The sequence below is a fragment of the Rhea americana genome, unplaced genomic scaffold (assembly GCF_003343005.1).
Source record: "Rhea americana isolate MKP2758 unplaced genomic scaffold, rheAme1 scaffold_417, whole genome shotgun sequence".
Taxonomy (NCBI): Eukaryota; Metazoa; Chordata; class Aves; order Rheiformes; family Rheidae; genus Rhea; species Rhea americana.
Window position 1 is genome coordinate 355611 of NW_028186554.1, and position 20956 is coordinate 376566.

General features: G+C 56.5%; 3 protein-coding genes across 3 annotated transcripts; all 3 read right to left on the minus strand.

The window, feature by feature from the left end:
- Positions 1-796: 796 nt before the first annotated feature.
- On the minus strand, positions 797-6219 carry LOC146590230 (SUN domain-containing protein 5-like). Its single transcript, XM_085314946.1, has 8 exons — positions 6051-6219; positions 5167-5284; positions 3431-3527; positions 2788-2872; positions 2342-2454; positions 1964-2131; positions 1511-1597; positions 797-937 (listed from the first exon to the last, which is right to left on the minus strand). Exons 1-8 carry the CDS (start codon positions 6217-6219, stop codon positions 797-799), a joined length of 978 nt encoding a protein of 325 aa, XP_085171072.1.
- A 5112-nt stretch (positions 6220-11331) lies between these two features.
- On the minus strand, positions 11332-15258 carry LOC146590231 (maestro heat-like repeat-containing protein family member 7). The gene is made up of 8 exons (XM_085314947.1): positions 15114-15258; positions 14501-14691; positions 14268-14405; positions 13578-13692; positions 12946-13083; positions 12218-12340; positions 11781-12015; positions 11332-11513 (listed from the first exon to the last, which is right to left on the minus strand). The coding sequence occupies exons 1-8, from the start codon at positions 15246-15248 to the stop codon at positions 11332-11334; spliced, it is 1257 nt and encodes a 418-aa protein (XP_085171073.1). The 5' UTR covers positions 15249-15258.
- Positions 15259-15637: 379 nt separating this feature from the next.
- Positions 15638-19505, minus strand: LOC146590232 (uncharacterized). Its single transcript, XM_085314948.1, has 6 exons — positions 19371-19505; positions 18580-18668; positions 18345-18431; positions 17411-17515; positions 15984-16133; positions 15638-15796 (listed from the first exon to the last, which is right to left on the minus strand). Exons 1-6 carry the CDS (start codon positions 19468-19470, stop codon positions 15638-15640), a joined length of 690 nt encoding a protein of 229 aa, XP_085171074.1. The 5' UTR covers positions 19471-19505.
- Between the last annotated feature and the right edge of the window lie 1451 nt (positions 19506-20956).

The window sequence follows — 20956 nt, forward strand, 5'->3', positions numbered from 1 at the left end:
TAATCCTGCTGTCACTATGGACATATTGGGTTATTACCTGTGCACACAACTGCTTATGACATATGGTTTTGTGTTCTGTGCAAGGATACTGGAGAACGCTAGAACAGGAACAGTTGTAAGGGAAATAAAACAGAAAGAGAGACTGTTGGATATAGTAGCCTTTGCTTAGCACTAGGAGCCAGATTTACTGAAGCCTAAGGCTGTCCTTCACTAAATTATTCATGAAATGGTCTGAGCCGGTCTGAACAAGGAGGGAAAAGGAGGTAAGAAAATGACAAAACAGCTTCAACAATGATCAGCAAGTAGCGTAACTCCACCTGGAGACAACAGGGAAAACCAACCACAAGCAAAGAAGTTACTGCTTCTCGAGCTATCATTGGTGCAAGAATGGACAAAGAACTTAGCCCACAGGGGTATCAACACCAAGGGAATTTCCCTTCGGGATCCCTTGGATGAGGCTCCTAGCCTGAACTACAATATTAATAGAATCATCTTATGAAGGATTATTTTGTATGTTTTGGATAAAGTGGAAACCTAGAGATGAACCCTGTTAAGGACACTGGATTAAGCATATTGAGCAGTTCGCTAACAAGGAGCATTCTCTCCTTGTGATTTCATAGCAAGATATGGGGACAGTGGAGAGAAAGTGAAAAGGCTGAGCAACAATTCAGTGGGAAATCAAGAAACTTGCCACCTTTGAGAGCACCTATGAAAGGGCAGTGCTCTGTACCAAATAACACAGACACATCTTTCTTTTTTTCTTTTTTGTTTTGTATTTTTTAAATAAAATCTTCCCTTATGTCTTCCAGCCAGGAGCATTAGTCTGTGTTGCTATCTTGCCATGAACTTGTACTCGATAAAGACAGGTGTATTCTGGGTTTCCCCAGTTGCTCCGTACAAGGATTTGTACATACTGGAAGGCTTTCTGAAGATCATTCTGCAAAGAAAACATGGGAGAAAGGAACATCATGACTGAGATGTAAAGAGCACCAACAGCCACCAGCTTACGTGCCTCTGCCAGACATGGCCCTGCTCAGGCACACAAAGCACRCCAGCGCTGCCAAGGAGGACAGCYTCCCYCCCTCCYCAYCCTTCTTTTGATGGCCCTGCACAGACTCCTCTGCAGCTAGAGAGCAAGGTCCTGCCCTCGGGCAGGCGGAGAGAGCAGCTGTGGCAATGTGAGGCTCAGCACCATCAGGTGCCCACCTCTGCAGGCAGTGCACAGGCTCCCTGTGGGGCAGYGGCCAYRGGCRCCGTGGCTCTGCCAGAAGCAGTGGGCGCAGCTGGAGAGCTCTGGGCAGCTGTGCACTCATGGCTCCGGCCCTGCCATCCTTCTACCTTTCGCTACCACACTGGACACAGCCTGGCCCTACAAGCCCCATGCATCTTCCTCGGCCATGGGTCAGGCCCCTCTGCCCCCACAGGCAGCCCCCTTGGGCACTAACTCTGCCATAGACTTGCCGGCACAGTGGCCCTCCTCCCTGGCATTGCCCGCCCGCACTCACTGTACCTGCAGCGGGAAGACCTGCAGGGCCTCTCTTTCCGGGTCATACGTGAAGGTGCCAAGCAGAGTGGCTTCTCCTTCCTCGTCCAGCCCCTCCGAGACAAAGCACAAAGGCAGCAAGTCAGGCCTGACGCCAGCAAGGGCACAGGGCATCCACTGTTCCAGGACCTCTTCTCCACTCGCCCTCGCCCGCAGCTCTAGCAGGAGCTTCCACAGGTTCTGGTGCAGCAGACTCTCCTGCAGTTCTCCTCTGGTGCCCTCAGAGGCTGCCCCCAAAGCACTAACCCAGTCCTCAGTGGCCTAAAACCAGCTCCCCACTTGAAATATCCCCCTCGGGCACTGCAAGCCTCAGCAGAGAGCAACACACACACCTCAGCAGCTGTGCTGTGACAAGCCAGCCCCTCTCTGGGCCTTTCCCCACAGCCAGATCCCAGCCAGCTGTGCCCAACCAGGACTTACAGAGACCACGATATCTTTGGGGGTGCTGCCGATGCTGCCAGATGGAGAAACTGTCTTGGACACATGCGCCACAGTGACTGCAGTTGGCCGTATTTGTGCAGGCAGCCTAATGACAACTTGCCCTTGGGAGCCTTGGAAGGACCAGCACCACCCCGGAGTAATGTCCGGCTGCAACCAAAAAMCAAYRGCAATAAATGGTGAGGGAGTGACGAGGACAAGAGCACTAGTGGCATAAGCCGAAGGCCAGGCAGCTCTTTGCCTATGCATTGTATTCTTGYTCRTRRAGGAATACTGCTGYRCAGAGGGTAGAGCCCTGGGCTCTGTCCCCAACTCTGCAGGAAGCACCTAAGGCAGCGCTGATGCTTTCGGCCACAATACCTGCAAAATAGTATCTGGAGGGATGGCAGGACACAAGAGCCAGAAAGCCCAGCAGAGCCACCTGTCTTCCCAGGCATAGCTGCGGGAGGTTCTCTGCMCATCAATAGTGGCACCTGAAAGGAAAAGGAGGTCTTGCTGTGTGCACAGCAAAGGACAATGCAGCCGTTCCCTTGTGGTCCGGAGGAAAACTTCATGGAGAGCAAGAAAGTCTTTCCGTGAGCACAGGAAGTTTTGAGGCCAGTGCCAGAGGCACCAGCAAGGGGCCCGAAAGCAAGATGGCAGGGGAGCCCCCGAGAGCCCCTTGGCCATTGCCTTGCTTTTTGACCCTCACATGTCACCACATCTGCCTCCACGTTGCTGAGCGGAGTCTGCAGCACAGCCTCCTTTGGCAAGTGCTATACACAAGCAAGCACAGCACCAGGAAACTTGCCTTCCTGTGTCCATACCTGCGGTTTTCAGAGCCCAGTTTGGCATCTGCACAAAACCTTCCACAGTCCCATCAAACATGTCTATTTGCATTTGCTCAACTTGCTGGCAAAGACAGAAAGGAACACAGAAAACCATCTCAGTGGGCAGCTCTGCATGACTACTGAGTCCTAGCACGGATCCAAGGGAAGAGCCTGTGTCAGCAAATGCCCTTTGCAGAGCTCATTCCAAGAGCTCTGAGGCACAGTGTTTCCTTAGGAGGGACACGAGGACTTGGGACATCCCTGTCCACAGCCCTAGAGCGCTCATGGGTCACATCCCACACCTCTGCCTGCAGCCTCCATGCTCTCTAACTCAGGCCCTGCCAGCACCCGCTGGTCTCAGGAGGGCACTTGTGCCCCACCACTGCTCCAGAGGCCAGAGCTAATAGAAGCCTTGGCACACCAAAGCAAAGATGTCAGGAGTCCTCTGTTGCCTGAAGGGACCTACCTGCCTAAAGCTGCTTAGGAGAAGGGACTTTAGAGCACAGAAGCTCCACCAACAAGCCCCTGGGAAAAGCATGGGGGGGCTCAGGCAAGCAGGACAACCCCACTAACATCCCCAAGATGGCTGTTGTCAGAGCTGCTGCTGGTCCAAGCCTTCTTGCACAAAAGGTAGCATCACCTCTTTCATATGACCAAGTTCTGCATTCAGGTGAGACACCTCCTCCTTCAGAAGCTGTATCTGCTTGGTTTGTGCTGCCAACAAACTCAGCAGCTCCCTGCAGAAAAGCCAACAGCAGGTGATAGAGGTGCCCAGCCCCTCCCAGGAGCCCCTCTCAAGCTCAGAGAAGAGAAGAGAAGAGAAGAGAAGAGAAGAGAAGAGAAGAGAAGAGAAGAGAAGTCCATGTGCTGGGGCCCACTTTTCTTGTCCCAGTTTAGCAGTGCTTCCCTCCACCCTCCCTCCAGCTTGAGCAAAAGGCAGACACAAGGAAAAGGCAGGAGCCCTGGTGAGGGCCAGCAGCACATGCTCAGCTGACGCTACTCAGACGTGAGTCTGTCCCCCACCAGTAAGCATCTCACTGTTTGGCCTTCAGGTCCGGGACAAACCATCCGAGCAGCTTCTGAAAGGCAAAAGCTTTCCATTAGCAGAGGCATTGCCAGACCTGCCAGGGCTTCCCAAAGAGCCTTCTGGAGGAAGGTATGGCAGAAGCTGCTGCCTGCCTTGGGCAAACAGCAGCTTTGCAGAGCCTCTCACTGCAGGCCACTGGAGCCTTTGGGCCTTCAGCCATATCCAGCTACTGCCAGCAACTCGTCTTTGCAGGAGTTGCCTGTCCCACAAAAACAGGCACTGACCTGTGGCACTTCTTTTGCCCACGTAGTCTGGCTTGGCAGCCACACCACACAGGGAACAGCCACTGTAATTCACAGCACCAAGAAACAGCCATGTTACTCGGATTTCACATGAACCCCAGAGTCCTGAGGCTTCCTCCCAGGCCTGGCTGGCAACAGCTTTGCTGAGCCCCTGGAGAACTGCTGCAGAGCAAGGATGCAGCTGCAGCCAAGGGCCCTTCCTCCAGCCCTTCAGGGGCTGCTCAGCTGCCCTCTGCAGCAGTGCTTCATGCCCCACAGCTACTGCTCATTTCCCCTCACTGCTCCAGACAGTCCCTCAGCCAGGAGCTGCATGTCAGGAGAGCTACTTCCCCAGCACTCCACCTGTTCTGCCCCCACCCAGAGAAGACCCAGTGCAGCTGGGCTCTACTTCACAAGACATGCCCATGCCTGACCCTGGGTGCCTGTCACTGCCTCCACTTCCAGCAGCATGCCTCTTAGCAGTGGACTGCTGCAGCAGCACTGGCAGAGGCACATCCCAGGCATGGCTGCACAACCTGCAACTCGGCTGGCCAAGACAGAGGCACCTTCTGCAGCCTCCCCTCCACAGCTGCAAAGGGGCTCTCTTCTCCCCCTGCCTTTGTCTCTGGGTCTCCCTCACACACATGCAGAGTGTGCCAGCTCAGTTTGGAAACACCTACAGCTTCCTCCCGCAGGCTCGCAGACTTCAGCAAGGGGCTTGCTCCAGTGGCAGGAGATGCATGCCTGGGAGAGACCTACTCTTGCTTTGATGTGGACATATTCAGGCAGCCCTTGGGCCATGGGAGGTTCTACACCCACCATCCAAATAGCAAAGCCGTAAAGGAGGAGGGAGCTCTGTCTTATAGGTTCTCCTTGATGCACTCCCTAACACTGTGTGCATGTAGAGCAGCTCTTAGGCCAAYTGTCACCCACTTGTAGACAGCATCTCTGGAGCTCCCTGAAGCACAGAAAGAACAAGCTGCATTCCAGTGCCCCTGCCTCACCCAGAAAACTAGAATCCAGCACCTCTGTGCTACTGCTGGTGGCTCTTTGCTCACAACTACTCACCAAGAACAACAAGGAACAACCACAAGAGGACTCTGAAGCACCTGCTTTTCTTCAGGGGCATCTTTTGCCTGGAAAAGAAGCGACTCTGTTGCTATGCTCAGTTGGTTAGAGCACGGTGCTGCAAATGACAAGGTCGTGGGTTCAATCCTTCTATGGGGCTAAGCTGAGGGTTGGACTAGATGATCTCCAGAGGTCCCTTCCAACCTTACCATTCTATGATTCTATGATACCAAAGATGCAAGTTTTGGGTTCACCCATTTACAAGGGCATGTTCACTTCCAGTCTGAGAAGAAGCCATTTTGGATGCCTGCTGCTGGCAGAAAGCTGAGAGAGGAGACTCCGAAAGGAGCAATACTCACATGAAGGAGACGCAGATGCTGCAGCTCCTCCAGAGGAACACAATGAGCATAGCCAGGTGCCAAGGTAGGTGAAAGATCCTCCCTGGGTGAAGAAACGATTGGAAAGTGAGGTCTCACTGCTGAGGTCTTTTCTGCCAGGTCCCCACAGGGCTCAGCTGCCCACAGGAGTAATGTCCTGAGCCCCAGGTGATCACCATGGCCATGCCTCAAAGCAAGGCTGCAGTGGGGGTCCAAGGAGCTATGCCCTCCCAGCACTACCACTACCCCTTGGCCAAGCAGTTTTCAATAGCGTAGGCCTTGGTTACCACCGTACCCCACAATGAYATGGCCATGGTAGAGAATTGCATCATCATGTGATTGCTCTAAAAACCTTGCTCTGAGTGGGATTGTATTGCTTCAGTATGTGAGGCGGGTTGGCTTGGTGCAGATGTGGAGCCTTTCCACGGAGAACACAAAGCATTGGAGTAGCCGAGGGAGGGATGAAGCATGGGCTTTCCCTGAAGGGCTCTGTGGCATGGTACTTACTGACATAGTCCCTGGCGCAGCAGCTGCTGTTCATGGGCACCTCACTGGCCGTGCTGAAAACAGCTCCAGCCACCTGAGCTCCCACCACCAACTGGGAGTCCTGCTCAGCAGAGGCTGCCTGTGGCTCGAGGCGGCACGATCGCCGCTGGGGTGCCCGTCTTCTCGCCATGGATGGGAGCAGCGGAGCTCACGGCTCGCTGCCTCCTGTGAGGACACAGGCTTTCACCTGGATTGGGCTAAAAGACTCAACCTACCCCCAAAGGAGCACGCCTGCTGAGGGCAACAAGCTGTGTGGCCACAGCGAGCTCCCTCCACGGGCTGAGGGTGGCCGTGTCCCCATGGGGTGATAAGGAGCAGCTGGCTGTGACCTCACTGAAGCCCGTGAGGTGGCGCGAGGTGTAGTGTGATGTGATATGGGAACACGCCACCATCGCCCACCCCGCGGCCCGCCTGGAAACCCACTGCTGCCCCTCCCACCAAGGCCCCAGCTGAGTTGTTCCTTTTCATGAACCAGCAGGAGCTCATCCCTTCCCAGCACCCACAGAGGCTGGGCTCAGGCAGGCCTGCCTGAAGAGACTGCACACCTGGAGCCACCCTGGGAGCTGTGGCCCTGGCKCAAGAGCTCCGGCTGAAAGCTGACAGAGCAGACTCCAACACAAACATGGTTTCTGTCAGGACCATTCACCACCACAAGCTGAGCTTCCTGCAGGGAAGTGCTCCAAGAGGACTTTCAGAAAATAATTTAACATCATCCAGGGAAGCAAGCGAAAACAGCAAACAACTTTTGTGCCATGCTTCTTTCCCTTTCACTGCAAATGCATCCAGGGGCCTGCAGCCAGCGCTCCCCACCCCTGCTCCAATGCCTGAACCTCTTCCCTTGACTCCTACTCGGGCTTTGGGGCTAACCCACAGCTCATGCTAAGGCCTGATGCTTGCTGGCAGCAGTGCCATTAGGCAACAGCCAGAGCCCCTCAGATGCCAGACACTTGTGCCCAGCAAGAAGAAGGAAGTCTACCATGCTGGCAGCTTTTAAATTGCCTGTTAGCACCTGCTGGGACCACAGCTCTTTGGACCCAAGGAAATGCTTGCTCAGCAACCAAATCCACCGGAAGGGATATTCTAGAGCAACTTTACCAAGCTAGCATGTACAAACATGTCAGCATCCCCTAGCAGCAAATGGAAGCAGCTCAAGCAGCAGGTGAACTGCTGAAGCTTTCAGGCTTCTCCATGCCATTCAGGGCACCCCTTCATTTCCACTGAGGATGAAGGAGAGCAGGAGCACTCTCAGAATACACAAAACACACAGCAGTTGAGATTGGGAGGGTCCTCTGAAGATGACCTTGTCCAAGCCCCTACTCAGGCAGGGTCACAGAAAGCAGCTTGCCCAGGACCCTAGCCAAAGGGCATTTGAATCTCTCCAAATGAGGAGACTCCACAACCACTTCCAGAGCAACGTCTTCCAGAGCTCTGTTTCCCCCAGAGGAAAGGAGTTTTTCCTTTGCCTCAGCCGCACCTTACTGTGTTTCCATTAATACCCGTTGCCTCTTGTCCTGTCAATGGGCACAGTGAGATGAGTCTGGCCCCATCTTCTTGACACTTTCCCTGCAGCCATTGAAGTGCATTAAAAAGTTCCCCCTGCAGCATTCTCTTTCACAGGCTGAATAACCTCTCAGAGCCTTTCCTCAGGTGACACATGCTCCACGCCAGAACCAGCTTTGGAGCTCTTCTTTGGACTTGCTTCAGGAGCTCCATACCTTTGTCATCTTGTTGAGCCCAACACTAGACATAGCACTGCAGTTGTGCCGTCACCAGGCCTGAGTAGATGGCAAGCAGCAGCCCCATCAACCTGCTGGCAATATTCTTGCTCATGCACCTCAGGAGACCTTTGGCCACCTTGGCCACAAGGGCACATTGCTGGCTCATAGCCAGCTGCGGGAGCACCACAACTTCCTGCTCCTTTTCTGCAGAGCTGCTTCCCACTAGCTCAGCCTCCCCATCTGCCCTTCTACAGGAGTTTATTCCTTCCTAGCTGCAACACTCTGCATTTCCCTTCATGGAGTTCCGTGAGGTTCCATGGAATTCCCTCTGCCCACCTATCCAGCCTGTTGAGGTCCCTCTGAGTGGTAGCACAGCCCTCTGGTGTTTGAGATGCTCCTCCCAGTTTTGTTATCATCAGCAAACTTGCTGAGGGGCTCTGTCCCCCCATGCAGATCCTTGATGCATCAGTAGAACTGCCCTGGACTCAGTATTGACCCCGGGAGACACTGCTAGCTTCAGGCCTCCAGCTAGACTTTGTGCCACTGGACAAAACCCACCAAGCTCTGCCATGCAACTGCCATTAAGTCCAGCTCACTGTCTGCTGCTCATCTAGCCCTTACCTCTGCAGCTTCCCTGGGGGGATGTTCTAGGAGACAGTGTCCAAAGCTTTCTGGAAGTCGAGGTGTTGTCCAAAATCTGGATTCTATTACCTAGTGTGCAAGCAACCAATAGACACACAGGGTCGAGGTATTTGTTTATTTCATTTCTGCACAGAGATAGGTGCTAGGTGGTTAATCCACAAAGCTAGCACACCTTCTCACCCTCTCATTTGTTACTGTTACACAGTTTTCACAGAGTACTTTATACACATTTTTATATTAGTTACAGTTACATTGCATGTCCTGCAATTTCCTTAATGTTAACCACACTAGGGGTTGTTTTGTGGGTTTTTCTTTTCTTTCTTTTCTTTCTTTTTTTTTCTCTATTCTTTAGTGTTATTTATTTATTTATTCCTCAGGTATTAATAGAAAAAAAATAGTTGTCTCCTGCTGAAACTGCCTCCTACGGCATACATTGTGTCAATCTATGACTATGGGATTCAACACAACCTTCAGATCTCACCTGTTGTTTTTGTTTTCTCTAAGAACTATCACAATTACCAGTTTGAACACATTTTTGCAATGGCAAGGTTTTTATCCAAGAGTTTTAAAGCCTTCTTTGCTTCTTAGTGCGGTATCTTTGTGTAGATTAACACCGATGGCAGACTTGCCATAATACGTGGTGTGACTATTTCCTAATGGAAACCCTTAGACAGATGCCCTGCTCCTGAACTATAGTCCCTGGGGCAAGTACCTATCGGATTGTGGCTGTGCCAGGGCCTCTGGAAGACATTTCCATGAAGGAGTCTCTTTCTGGCTGAGGCGAACTAAAGCAGAGGCACAAAGAGATGGTGGAAAGCACCGAACGCTAAGCCTCTGTGGCTGGCTGTGGTGCTTTCCTGGTGTGATGAAGCTCTCTGGCCTGCGCTGCCAGAACTGTAGAGCTAGGCGCAGCGCACGGAGCCGTGCTGCTGCAGACCCCAACCGTAGGTGCGATCGCTCCCTCCACTGCCTGCAGAGAGCAGGAGTCMGTCACTCAGCTTTCCGAAAGGGAAAGGAGTAACCAGGGGAAGGGAAGAAAGCGTGTTGCAGACCATGAGGCTGAAACAAAACCAAAGGCTGCTCTCCCTTAAAGGAATACCCCTTGCTACGAAGTAGAAGTGCTCCAAGGGAGAAGGGAAAACCTCAGGGAGGAAATGGAGGTGCCCAGGGCAACCTGGGCCTGCCCCCAGCAGCGGTGCTGCCACAGAGCACTGGACAGAAGCGTCCCCTCGGCTGCTCTGCTGGCCCTGTTTGCCTTGCCCCCCTCCCCCCGCCCCAGAGAGGCACCTCAGCAAGCAGCCAGCAGAGCCAGCCCCTTCCTCGCTCTGTGCGGTGGGGGCCTCGAGGCTGCTTAGGCACTGCTSCCAGAGGCCCCAGCCTGGCCCCACCAGCTCTCTGGGGCCAGAATGGCAGGGCCAAGCAGAGGGCTGTTGTGGGGCCCACGGACAGCCTGGTCCCATAGCAGAGCAGGTGCTGCCTATGCATCTCTGGAGGCTTGGAGTGGGCCTTTGGCATCACAGGAGTCACCCAGAAAGCACCAAAGTTAGGRYGGTGSCCAARACAAGGAGAGTTTGTTGCTTGAGGAGCCACATGGTGWCAGGTGGGGTGAAAGGTGCCTGGAGTAGCTTTGGAGGTCAAGAGGAAGGGTGCTGGCTGAGGAGGTGCAGCTGGGGAATGGGGAAGGGGACATGAGGAGGTGTAGAGGGCGCCGAGCTCTGCCGCCTTTTCCCCRGGCTGTGGGGGTCAGCAGCTAAGGGATGGCCATGCATCTCTGCCTGCCTCAGCAGACAAGTGCTCCACAGAGGAGGGTGTGTGCTCACAAGTACACGTGTGGCTGCAGGCACTGCCAGCTGAATTGTCAGGCCAGTTGCTGCAGAGGCCTCTGCCACGTGGGAACCATGCAAGGGCCAGAAATGCCGATGGCAGTGGGACTGACTTATTTGCGGAGAGTGAGAGAAGGCCAATGAGGCCTGGCAAAAAGAGGCACTCGAGATGCGGAGTGTCCTGTGGGCTGGGGGTGCGGTGGTGCTGCTCTGAGGAGATGACCCCCGTGGCTATCAGTGCAGACTTGTGTTTGCTGCACTGAGAGCCCAGGCTGGCTGAGGAGAAGGAGACCTTTAGACTGAATTCACCGAGTAGCCCCATCGCACACTGTTTCCCTGGGGCCTGTGACATGACGACGTGAGAACTCTTGGACAGCTGGAGATGTGGCTCTCCAGGCTGCCCCAAGAGGCCARCAGGAGCCCGTTCRCACCCCGTGTCAGGACMCCCTGCTCCCAGGTGGCTGTGTGTTCAGATTTCTGGTGTGTGCGGGGCTCCTCTCTCCTTGCTTGGGACCCTGGCCAGCCAGCCAGGGCTGAGTGTATATGGGAAAGGGGAAAAGAGGAGGACATTGCTCCTTCCTTGAAAGCAGCTCAGCACAGTCCCTGCAGCAGCTGCAGAGGCCGGGCAGAGCTGGAGAGCAGGCTGGCGCAGCCCACCCACCSAAGGGTAGTGAGCCGAGACCCAGCAGCCCAGGGGAGGGGATGTAGGGGACAGTGGCACAGCTCTTCCCTTCCCTCATGAGAGTCTTGTCCCCTGGCTCATGGACACACCTGTGTAAGCCCTCCACTTGATTTTCCCCCAAATAGTTTCCATAGGCAGAACTGACAACAAAACCAAGAAGGAAGCAAAAAGCCCAGGACAGTATATCATGAGGAGAATATTGTAGTAACCAAGGAACTAGTTTCTGGTCAGAAATCCCCTCAGTCTCTTTTATTCTGGCCATCAGGCCTGAGGGGTGAGCTGCAGCAGACACCTGGAAAGACCCAGACTGCTCCACACACTCAGGTGGTCACCAGTGGAAGCGCACTGCGGGCCTGGGATTGTCCTCCTCTTTCTACTCAAGGAGAGCCATTGCCCAGAGGCCAGTTCCACCTGTCCCCTGCTCTCCGGAGCCAGCAGCGCAGGGAAGGCAGCTTCCGTCCTGATGCTCGCTGTTTCCGTGGAGTTCCCAGGATGATGATGTTCTGAGTAGCCAGGGACCGGATGGAGGGCTCGATGTCGTTCTGCAAGGGCCGAAGGACTGGGACAGAAAGAAAGAGAGCAGCGGTGAAACCCACATGTCTGCAGTACCTGCAGCCCTGCACAGCTGTTCCCATGGTGAGGAGGGAGCAGGWAGGGCAAACAGATCAGCTGAAAGTTGCTGCCCAGGAGTGGCTCCAAATGCCCCTGACGTATTCCTCTGCTCCAGAAATATTTCCCTGCAGCTGGGCAGGGCCTGGAGCACACTGCCCTTGCTCTGCCCCCCTCTCACACCCACTACAGCCAGTGCAGCACTGCCCTTACTCACCATTGCAGATGTCCCACAGCTTCTGCTCCCTTGGGCTCTTCAAGTGCCACCCGGCAAGCCGTAGACACATGCCAGCGTTCACACCTGGCTCTGTGGCAGGTGGTGCAAGCGTGTGGTCCTGTGTGGCACTGGCTGCTGGAGGAGCCGTCTGGGCTTTGAAAGGCCCTGCACCCTGCATGGGGGGCTTGGAGCACCCGTTGGTATAAACATGTCGGAGGGATGTTGTACAGGTGCACTGCAGAGGCCAGGAGCCATGCCAGGAGAGCCCAGAGAAGCCCGAGTGGGGAAGGTGCTGCCTGAGTGCTGCACCAAGGGCTGGGCTTGAGGGCGACTGTCATTAGAGAGTGCCCATCTGCAGGGCTGCGGCTCCCACCCCAGCCTTACRTCATCAAAGAGTGGCACCAGCTTCTCCACCAGCTGCAGAACGACGGGCCCACCGCTGCCCAGTCCATATGCTGGACCATGTTGCCGGAGACAAACAGGGCCTTCATCTGGGTGTTTGTGTTGGCATCCTGCAGCATCTCCATGAGGTCTGGCAGCAGCTCTTGCATTTTTCTGGCCTGTAGGGAACACCAAATGTYCTGCCCGCAAGGCATGAAAGCCCAGCCAGGCAAAACACCTCTGGATCTTAAACACCAGCCTCCTGTTTTGCTTTGCCACCAGCACCACAGGAACTGTTACTGCAGTAACCTCCTAGCAGGCAGCAGTTCCTGGTGAGTACTGAGGGTGTGGGAGAGCAGGCAGCAGGGAAGGAGGACAGGAATGCAAAGGCTCCTCCTCACCTCCTCAGCTGACCCTCTTCTGACCTGCCGCAAGGGGCAGGTTGGTTAGAAGCCCTCTGTGCTTGGAAATCCCCCAGGCAGTGGCCAGTGCCCACCCTGGCAGGCTCATTCTGCCGCAGAGCCCAGGGCCCCACTGCCAGGGCTCTGTGCACACCCACCGCKGGGGCACTGCAGGCTGCAGCACCAGGCTGAGAGCTCCAAGCTGACTTGGAGCAGGCTGTAATCCCTTGACAAGAGAGGGCAAAGTGGTCAGCGAGGGACACTGGAGCGACCCCCATGCTTCGTGATCCTCAGCAGAGGCCAAGCACTGCATTATCCCCTGCCTGCTTGGCAGCCCCAGGCTGCCTGACTCATGCCTTCACCTGACTCATGGCCATATTCACCATCCCTGGTCTCTTGGAAAGTGTCATGAGACCTCTGAGCACCAGTGAGTGCATCTCCACACCTTGATGCCTCAGGTACCTCTGGRGCAGGTAGAGGACACAGCAGTCCACTTCTTTAAGGTCTGCACAGCTCAGCAGCTGAAACACACAGAGCAGTGAGAGACTGGCAGAGCCTGCAGGGCTCCACGTCCCATGAAGCTCCTGCTTCCCACTCAGAGCCATGGCCAGGGCACCAGGTGCGCACAAGGCCTGTGCTGGAGATGGCAGTGGTTGTGGAAGGCCCACAGGCACCCTTCCCCCCACGCCCTGTGCCGCACAGCACACAGCACAGAGTCCTTGCTTGCTCCTTCTGTCCTCTGGACCATCTGCCGCTTGTGCCCTCCTGGTCACTTGTCCCCTCTGCTCTTGCCTTGGAGGAGCAACTGAATATCAAGAGCTGGTACAGAGGAGGCACAAGCTGTTGGTGGTTACAAGGATGGCCCCAGCAGAAATGGGCCAAGGCCAGGCATACTGCAGACAGCACAGTCTCTGGCTCAGCTCCATTGGCTGCCCTCCCAGCTCGTGGCCATGCCTGCAAGGGAGTGGAGGGTTCAGAGGCATCTCGGCAGGGCACTGCTTGCCACCAGGCCTACCTCCACAAAGAAAGCCATGGCCGGGACTTCCTGCAGTTTGTCCCCTCTGCTGAGAAGGGATTCCACCTGGCGGAAGATGCAGGAACGCTGCTGAGCTGTGTTTGTCCTCATCTCTCTGACAGGGGGAAGAAAGCAGCGGTGGTGAGGAGCTGCAGACAAAGCTCTTCAGGGATGGCACGRCCCGCTCCAGTCATTATCGTGCAGGCCAGGACTCAGCTGCAGCTTGTGTAGCCTTTGCTCCTGGAGYGGGGGTCTTTTGCCAACACATCTCCCCACTGGAAAGTCCATCTCCAGCACTGTTAGGCTCATCTGGGTGCATGACTGGAGGAACACCCGTGCTACACAAAAGCCCTGCTCTTGCAGGACGGTGCGTTACTTGCCCTCTTTGGAGCCTCCTCCCCCCGGGATCTCCCCATGTGCTCTTGGGCACACTACATCTTTCCTCTGCTCTAGCACACCACACTGGGGTAGCCCCTGTGAGCCTTTGGGGAGCCTGTGTGCAGACAGGCTGGTGGTGCTGGCTAGGCCGTGCATCCAGTCCCCAAGGATGGGGCATTAAAGGTCTTCAGGGCTGTCACTTCTCCTGTCCCACAGCCAGTACCATGGACTCCACAAGGTGCAGCTTTTGAAGCTGGGCCACAAAGAAGCCCTGTCTCCAGCCAAGCAAGACTAGGCAAAAGGGTCCCTCACCTGGCCAGCATCCTGATTCTGCTGTGGTGTGTCTCTGCTCTGAGAAGCAGGTCCCAGCCGGCCCTCTTCTGGATGGTGAGGACCTGCACCTCGTATCCAGTGCAGCAGAGCAGGGCTTTCATGGCCTGCACTGCAGACCTGCGTGTGGAGCGAAGACCAGTCATGCTCAGAGCTGAGAGCTCTGAGCTGAGCAGAAGGCACCTAGGAAAGGCAGGAGAAGCAGGACACAGCACCTCCCAGGGCTGGCTGGAGAAGCTGGATCCCCTGGGCAGCATTTCCTCCAGCAGGCGCTGCTCTCCTGGGGTAGGAAGGCTGCAGCAAAGGAGATCTGCAAGAGCAGCGCTATATAGAGCTGGGAGAAGAGCGCTGTGACCGTCTGTCGGCAGGCAGGTTGCCAAAGGATCTCGCGCAGTGCCTTGCTTGCCTGCAGGAAACACCCGGAGAGAGCTCTCACTGCAAAGACATTGCTGTGGCGGTGCCTGGGCCCTTGGTCCCCATGGCGTGAGGCTCCAGCACTGCCCTGGCCCACGGGAGACACAGCTGGAGGCTGCAGCCTGACTGCCAGGCCACGGCCATGTCAGGGCAGCCCTCTGGGCTCTGGCTGCCACTTCTAACGTGGGCACCAGGAGCCCCCCTGTGTCAGCGTGACGTGCCTTAGGTATCGTGCACACCAGCCTGGGCGTCCACTCTCAGGCTTTATAGCCTGCTGAGGCTGTGCAGCGGCCACGTCCCTGCCGCATCCCTGGCCCTGGTCCCGGCCCCTACCCCTGCCCCCATCCCAGTGCAGTCCCTGCCCTGAGGCAAGCCCAGCCCTGAGGGCCAGCGAGGCCTCGTGTGGTAACTCACAGCCAGGGGCAGGAAGCAGGTGTCCTCCRTGACAGCTSTGYGGCCCTTGAGAAGCAGCCGGTCCTCCAGGATGCTGAGCAGYTTCCTCAGCACCTTGTCCAAAGATGTGGGCAGGCAGACCATCACCTCCCACATGGTCRTGGCAATGCTGCAGGCCCAGGGCACCCAGTCAGCAGGGCAGCCTCGGCCACAGCTCCGTGGCCTGAGCAAGCCCCAGCGGAGCCAGGCTGCAGCCCTCACCCTACCCATTCCACCCTTGTGCGGAGTGCCCATAGGGCCCTGCCTGGGCAAGCAGGGGATGGCTGAGCCATGTTCRCTGTGGGCCACAGGGCAGCCCGGCAGCGGGGCTCTGGGGCCGCCTTGGTCAGCTGTGCCTGTGGAGGCAGGGGTGGATGCCAGCAAGGGGCTGAGAAGTATGGTGGGGACGGGAGGCCCCTGTCCTCTCGGCATTTCCTGCAGTTTTCTTGGGTCCAGCAAGCAGAGAGGCTTTGGGCAGCCTCCCCTCTCTGCGAGGGAAGAAACCCTCAAGGCTCCTGGGGCCAGAAGCTGTTCAGCAGGCTTATGACCACCTCACTGGGGTACAGGTAGGTCAGCAGGAGAAGGAGTAAGTCCAGGCTGTGCCGCGCTGACCTCATGCTGATGCAGCTCAGGTTTTCGTGGATGCACCTCACAACCTTGGGCACCTGTAAGGCACACGGCTGGGAAGGAGGGCAGCCATTTCCTTGGCTGCCCCTGACAGCTGCTGCTTCCCTTCCCACCACGCTTTGCTGGCTTCAGATGCCGGTGCATGCCTGAGAGAGCTGAGCTAGGAAGGAGGCAGAGCCCCTCAAAGGGCTCAAGKGCAGGGCAATCCCACCAGCGGCTGCTTACGTTCTTCAGCCAGGAGGTGGGCTCCATCAGGACCACATCCAGCATGCTGGTAGCYGCCTGCRGGTCGAAGATGCTGGAGTCTCTCATGCCCTCAATGGCCGTGAGGATGATGTCCGTCCTCTCCGAGGGCAGGAGGTATTTCCCAAAGATCTAGGGGAGGAAGGAGGGGATGGAAAACGTGGTGACCCTGAGCACCCTGACGRTGCTGCTTAGCCAAGCAGGGAGAGCAGCTCTGGAGCAGGGGCAGTGCTGGCCATGGGCTGAGGGACAGCTGGAAGGAGGGGCTGCAGTGCCTGCCCTGTGGAGGAGGAGAGCAGAGGTGCGTGAGCAGGAGGGGGCAGAGTGGGGATCAGGGTCTCTGGGCACTAGCTCTACAGCGTAGCCAAGCTTCCTGGTGCGCAGGAGGGCAGCAATGTCTGGGAAAAGACCCTTTCAGAGTGGTGCGTGGTGGGATGCTGAAAAGCACTGAGGGAGCAGAAGCAAGAGAGGATGAGACTGGCTAGAAGGAGCAGCTTTTTCTCTACAAGGACAGTCATGCTAGGAAGGATTGAGATGGGAGCCTGAAAGGGATGGGAAGCAATGCGAGGCTGGCAGCAACAGAGCAGGTCAGTAGTATATGGGGAGCAGCAGAATTCCCTGGGAGGGGAGCCCTGTCAAAGTTGGAGAGGGGAAATTGCTTCCCAGGATCCAGATCAGCGGGTAAATTAAATGTTATTTTCCCATCTGCAGTAGGACCGAAACCCTCAGAGGGGCAAGGTGCATGGGTCGGGCTTCCCCCATGCCCCTGAGGTGTTGGGCTGCCTGGGCCCTGGGGTGAATGCAGCACAGCTGCTGCCCTGCTGCAGTATGGAAGGGTTTCTTGCTGCTTCCTGGAGCTGAGGAGAGGGGCAAGGTAGCGCAGCGCTTTGCTTGGGCACCTGTCTGTGCCCGGAGAGCCCCAAGCCATGGCACTTTATCTTACTCTCTTGCTGCTGAGCAAATCTGTAGAGGTAGTGCAGAGCATCCGCAGCCCCCCAGCTGATGCCCTGCTCCTCGAGAGCAGAGCAGAGGAGGAGTCTCCCCACCAGCTTGCCCAGCAGGTGGAAGTCCTCCGGAGCAGAGAGGGCAGGCTTATCTCGGCCTCCTTCAGAGGGGACGCCGACCTGGCGAGGCAGGAGTAGCGCTCAGATGAGGCAGTTGGGGCCAGAGGCTGCTCGCAGCCGTGATCGATGGGCTGTGGCAGTGTGTGTCCCAGCCCGTCCTCCTTGGCAGACTCTTAGCTCCTCGGCGAAGCCCAGGGGCTAGCTCGGCTGCCTCTGTGCAGCCCTGACCCCGCACAGCAGCCATGGCAAGGGGAGGGGGAGGCTGCCTCCCTGCAAGGGCTCTGGCAGGACCCTGGCAAGGGGTGCCAGGGTGCCAGGAGGTCGCCTGCCCCGGAGGCTCCTTACCTGCAGTGAGCAGGAGCTGACAAGTGCTTTGCTCAGCCTGGCAATCCTCCTCACAGCCCTCTCACACTCCGCTGCTCTCTGGGACTCTGTGAAGGGCAGCAGCATCTGTGGGAAGGAAAGCAATGCTCAGCCCTAGCAGGCAACAGCTCTCCCAGGAGCGCCTGGTAGCATGCATGCCAGGGCGTCCTCGGGACACAGGGGCAAATCTTCGCACTGGCTTCCTGCTCCTGGAGGCCCTCCCAGGCGTGGGGACAGATGCTCAGACTGACGTCGCAGTGTGCTGGGAGGTAGCCAGAGCCCATTGCCACTGCAGCCTCTGCTGCTTTGCAGGTTCCCCTCCACGGGGGCCTTCAGGCACCCGTCCAGGAGCAGAGGGCTTTGGGGCCAAAAACTCCGGAAGGGCTTGCAATGGCAAAGCTATGCTACAGCCCATCGGGAAGGCGGAGGAAGGGTTTCTGGGCTGGGCTCCCCTTGCAGGCTGGGCAGGTTGCAGTCATTCTCTGCCTTGCCCTGATCTGGGCAGGAAAGCTTGAGGGAGGGGGAGACACTGAGCTGGCAGTGCCAGCTGCCAGGTGCCACCTGTGTGGGGCTTAGGAGAAGGGTGCAACTCCTCAAAGTGCTTTGGTGCCAGGGCAAGGTTTGGGAGGAGGAGAGGATGTTTCTGAGGAGGGGCAGTCCTTTCCCACTCCACCAAAGCCCTGTGAGGAGGGAGGCTGGCCTCTGCCCGTGTCCAAGAGACAGGGAGCRGTCAGAAAGAGGGGCATAGTGCAGAAGCCTCCTGCTTCTCTGAGGGAGCTGGCCCCTGTRCTGCAGCATGCTCTCTGCTGCCAGGTCTGGTGAGGGCGGAGTGTGTGGGGTGCTCAGTTTGGAGGGTCCCGTTCCTTCAGCGTGAGAGACAGAGCCGTGGGAAGCGCAGTCCCTGTACGTGGCAGACCTGCAGTGCATTCTGCAGCTCCCGGACGCTGGAGGTGTGCAGATCGACAAGCACCACCTGCACCATGTCGTCCAGAGCACTCGGAGCCTGCARGGACCAAGTAAAGGGAGATGATGCCATGCTGGTGTGGGATACCTGCAGGGCAGCAGCTTGACCCTCCAGGAAGGCCTGTGCAGGCACAGAAGGAGCTGATGAGAGGTGTGGGCACAAAACAGGTGTCTGGGTCTATCCGTACCTGTCCTGTGGCTCTGGGAAAGGCCTGGCTGGGCTGCAGAGCTTCCTGCTGCTCTGCTGGTACCCCCATCTGGCTGCAGGCAGAAGAACCTGGCACCAGCAGAGGAGAGGAGGGAGAGCTGTGGGTGCTGGCAGCAGAGAGCAGAGCAAAGGACCCCCCAGCAGGCAGGTGCGATGCTGGAGAGCAGCAAGGTTGAGAAATGCTGCAGGTGTCCGCGGGCTGGGACCTCTCTTGCAGACAGCCCAAAGCTGTCCCTGCCCTGCWGCAGCACTTGCTGCTGCGAGCTGAGCAGCCTCTGGCTGCCTGTGCCCCAGGCCCTGGAGCAGGATCCGGGTGCCCTGGGCTCCTGTCACCCCCGGGGGCATTCTGGGGCTGGCTGGTGCCAATCGCAGAGCCCCAGCTTGCAGCCCCAGCGAGCCCCAGTGCCCACCTGGCTTGGTGCCCCCAGGCACGGGCTGCAGCAGACAGGAGGCCACGGCCGAGCTGGGCGGGCTCAGCGCCCCCACCACTGGGGTGCCCCGCAGCGCCGGCTCACTTACCTGCCTAGTGCAGCACAGGTGTGCAAACGGAGGGCGCAGGCGGAGAGCTACTCTGCTGGGGAGCTCTGTGCTGCTGCTGCCGCGGGGCCGCCGAGGGCCCTGTGGAGCTGCCGAGCCCCAGCACCATCACTCCTGCTGCCGCTGCGAGGGTATCCTGCGGGGAAAGCCCTGGGCTCTGCCGAGGGCCTGGGGCCACTGGGAGAGCCATGGATGCGCCGCGACTGCTGCTGCCGCAGCTTCGCGTGCTGCCACCTGTGTCCCCGGTGGGAATCCAGGCTGTCCTGGGGTAGACTGCAAGCCAAGTGGCAGAGCTCATTATCCGTAGTCCCTGTGACAACCTTGGCCCTAACATAGCTGTAGTCTGAGTTGTGTGAGGCTGATGGAAGAGRTAATGCCTGCTTGGAGCATGGTGCCTCAAGAGCGTGTGAGGGGCTTAGAGCTTCCTTTGGGTTGAATGATGAGTGGATCCTCTGGGTGTGGAATGCACAGTGCGTGAGTTGTATGAGACTTGCAATTGGTCCCTTGCGTTTGTTCCAGGAAGCTGTTGCTGAGTGTCACATGGTGCCTCAGGGTTATTGCGGAGAGCTTGTTTTCCTACGTGTGTTTTGTTCCACCTTCAACATTCTGCTCATATGCTCCAGCGAGCTGCTGGCCTGTGGCTTGGATGAAAGACCCATCTTACACCTGAGCGCCATGATTTTTGAAGTGTGACCCTTCCTCTGACTGAGTAGTTACTGCTAAGGGGAATACTGCAAACGAGGTTAATACCTGCACCACCATTGCCCCTGTGTGTTGTACGTCAACAGCTGTCTCGCTGTGGGGCAACGATTAGTAATCACAACATATCATTTCCAAATACAGGTAGCATTCAGTCAATCTGGCAGTACTTCCACAGCATGGGTTTTGGGTGCCTGATTGCTGCCACAGACCAGTTCTTCTGCACCTGGGTACCAACTTCCCAGGCCTGTGCAATGCCTCATGAGAGGTGTAGAGGAAGATGTATTATGTRGAGATCTGTAACCCTGGCCAAAGCTTTAGCATGAGGGTAGCCCTGAAATTCATCTAAGCTCTGGGGTATGGTGGCAGTTGCATGGTCCAAGCTGTGGATTTAAGCTAGAGCTTCCTCAGTTTTGGTGGCCTCTACTGGGCTGTGGTCAGCTTTGTCATAGATCTCATCACCTCACCTCCACCTCTCTGATGACAGCATCTGTGTGGGCCTTTCACAGAGCTCCTACTGTGGTGTGGAGGATCGGGTTAGAGATCTTTTAGGGAAACTTGATGGCCACAGGTCATGATGGTGTTGTAGATAACAAGTTTCGACCTTGTTATCAACCTTGAAGTTTCTCAGCTAGGATGTAACTGGTGCCCAGCTAGCCATAACCATTAAGATAACAACAGGGATTTTCACTATCAGAACAGAAGAGACCAGTTTGACCCCAACTGTAAAACCGATAAGCATGACAAACAAGAGGAAGAGCCAAGTCGAGACTTACATGGAAGTTCCAGCCTAGAACTCAACTAAAGGTCATCCTGGTATTCCTGGTATGACACCTACCCACTGCCAGAGACCCAGAAGGCAGCCCCTCATGGACTCAATGTGCACATGTCATAATATGTGACCATATAAGCGAATTCCCAGAAAAGCAAAAGTAAAAAGTACCCAACTAAATTGTAATGAATATGTATGRAGGGTATCAGATAGAAGCTCAATGAAACTTGGTCCTGGGAAGCGTATTAGGTGGAAGGATCCCCCACATCCCTGCTTCCTATTAAAGGAATACCTACTTCTTAATGCTACACTGGTGTTAAGGGGTTTTATCTTCCAGGTTTTGGTGACA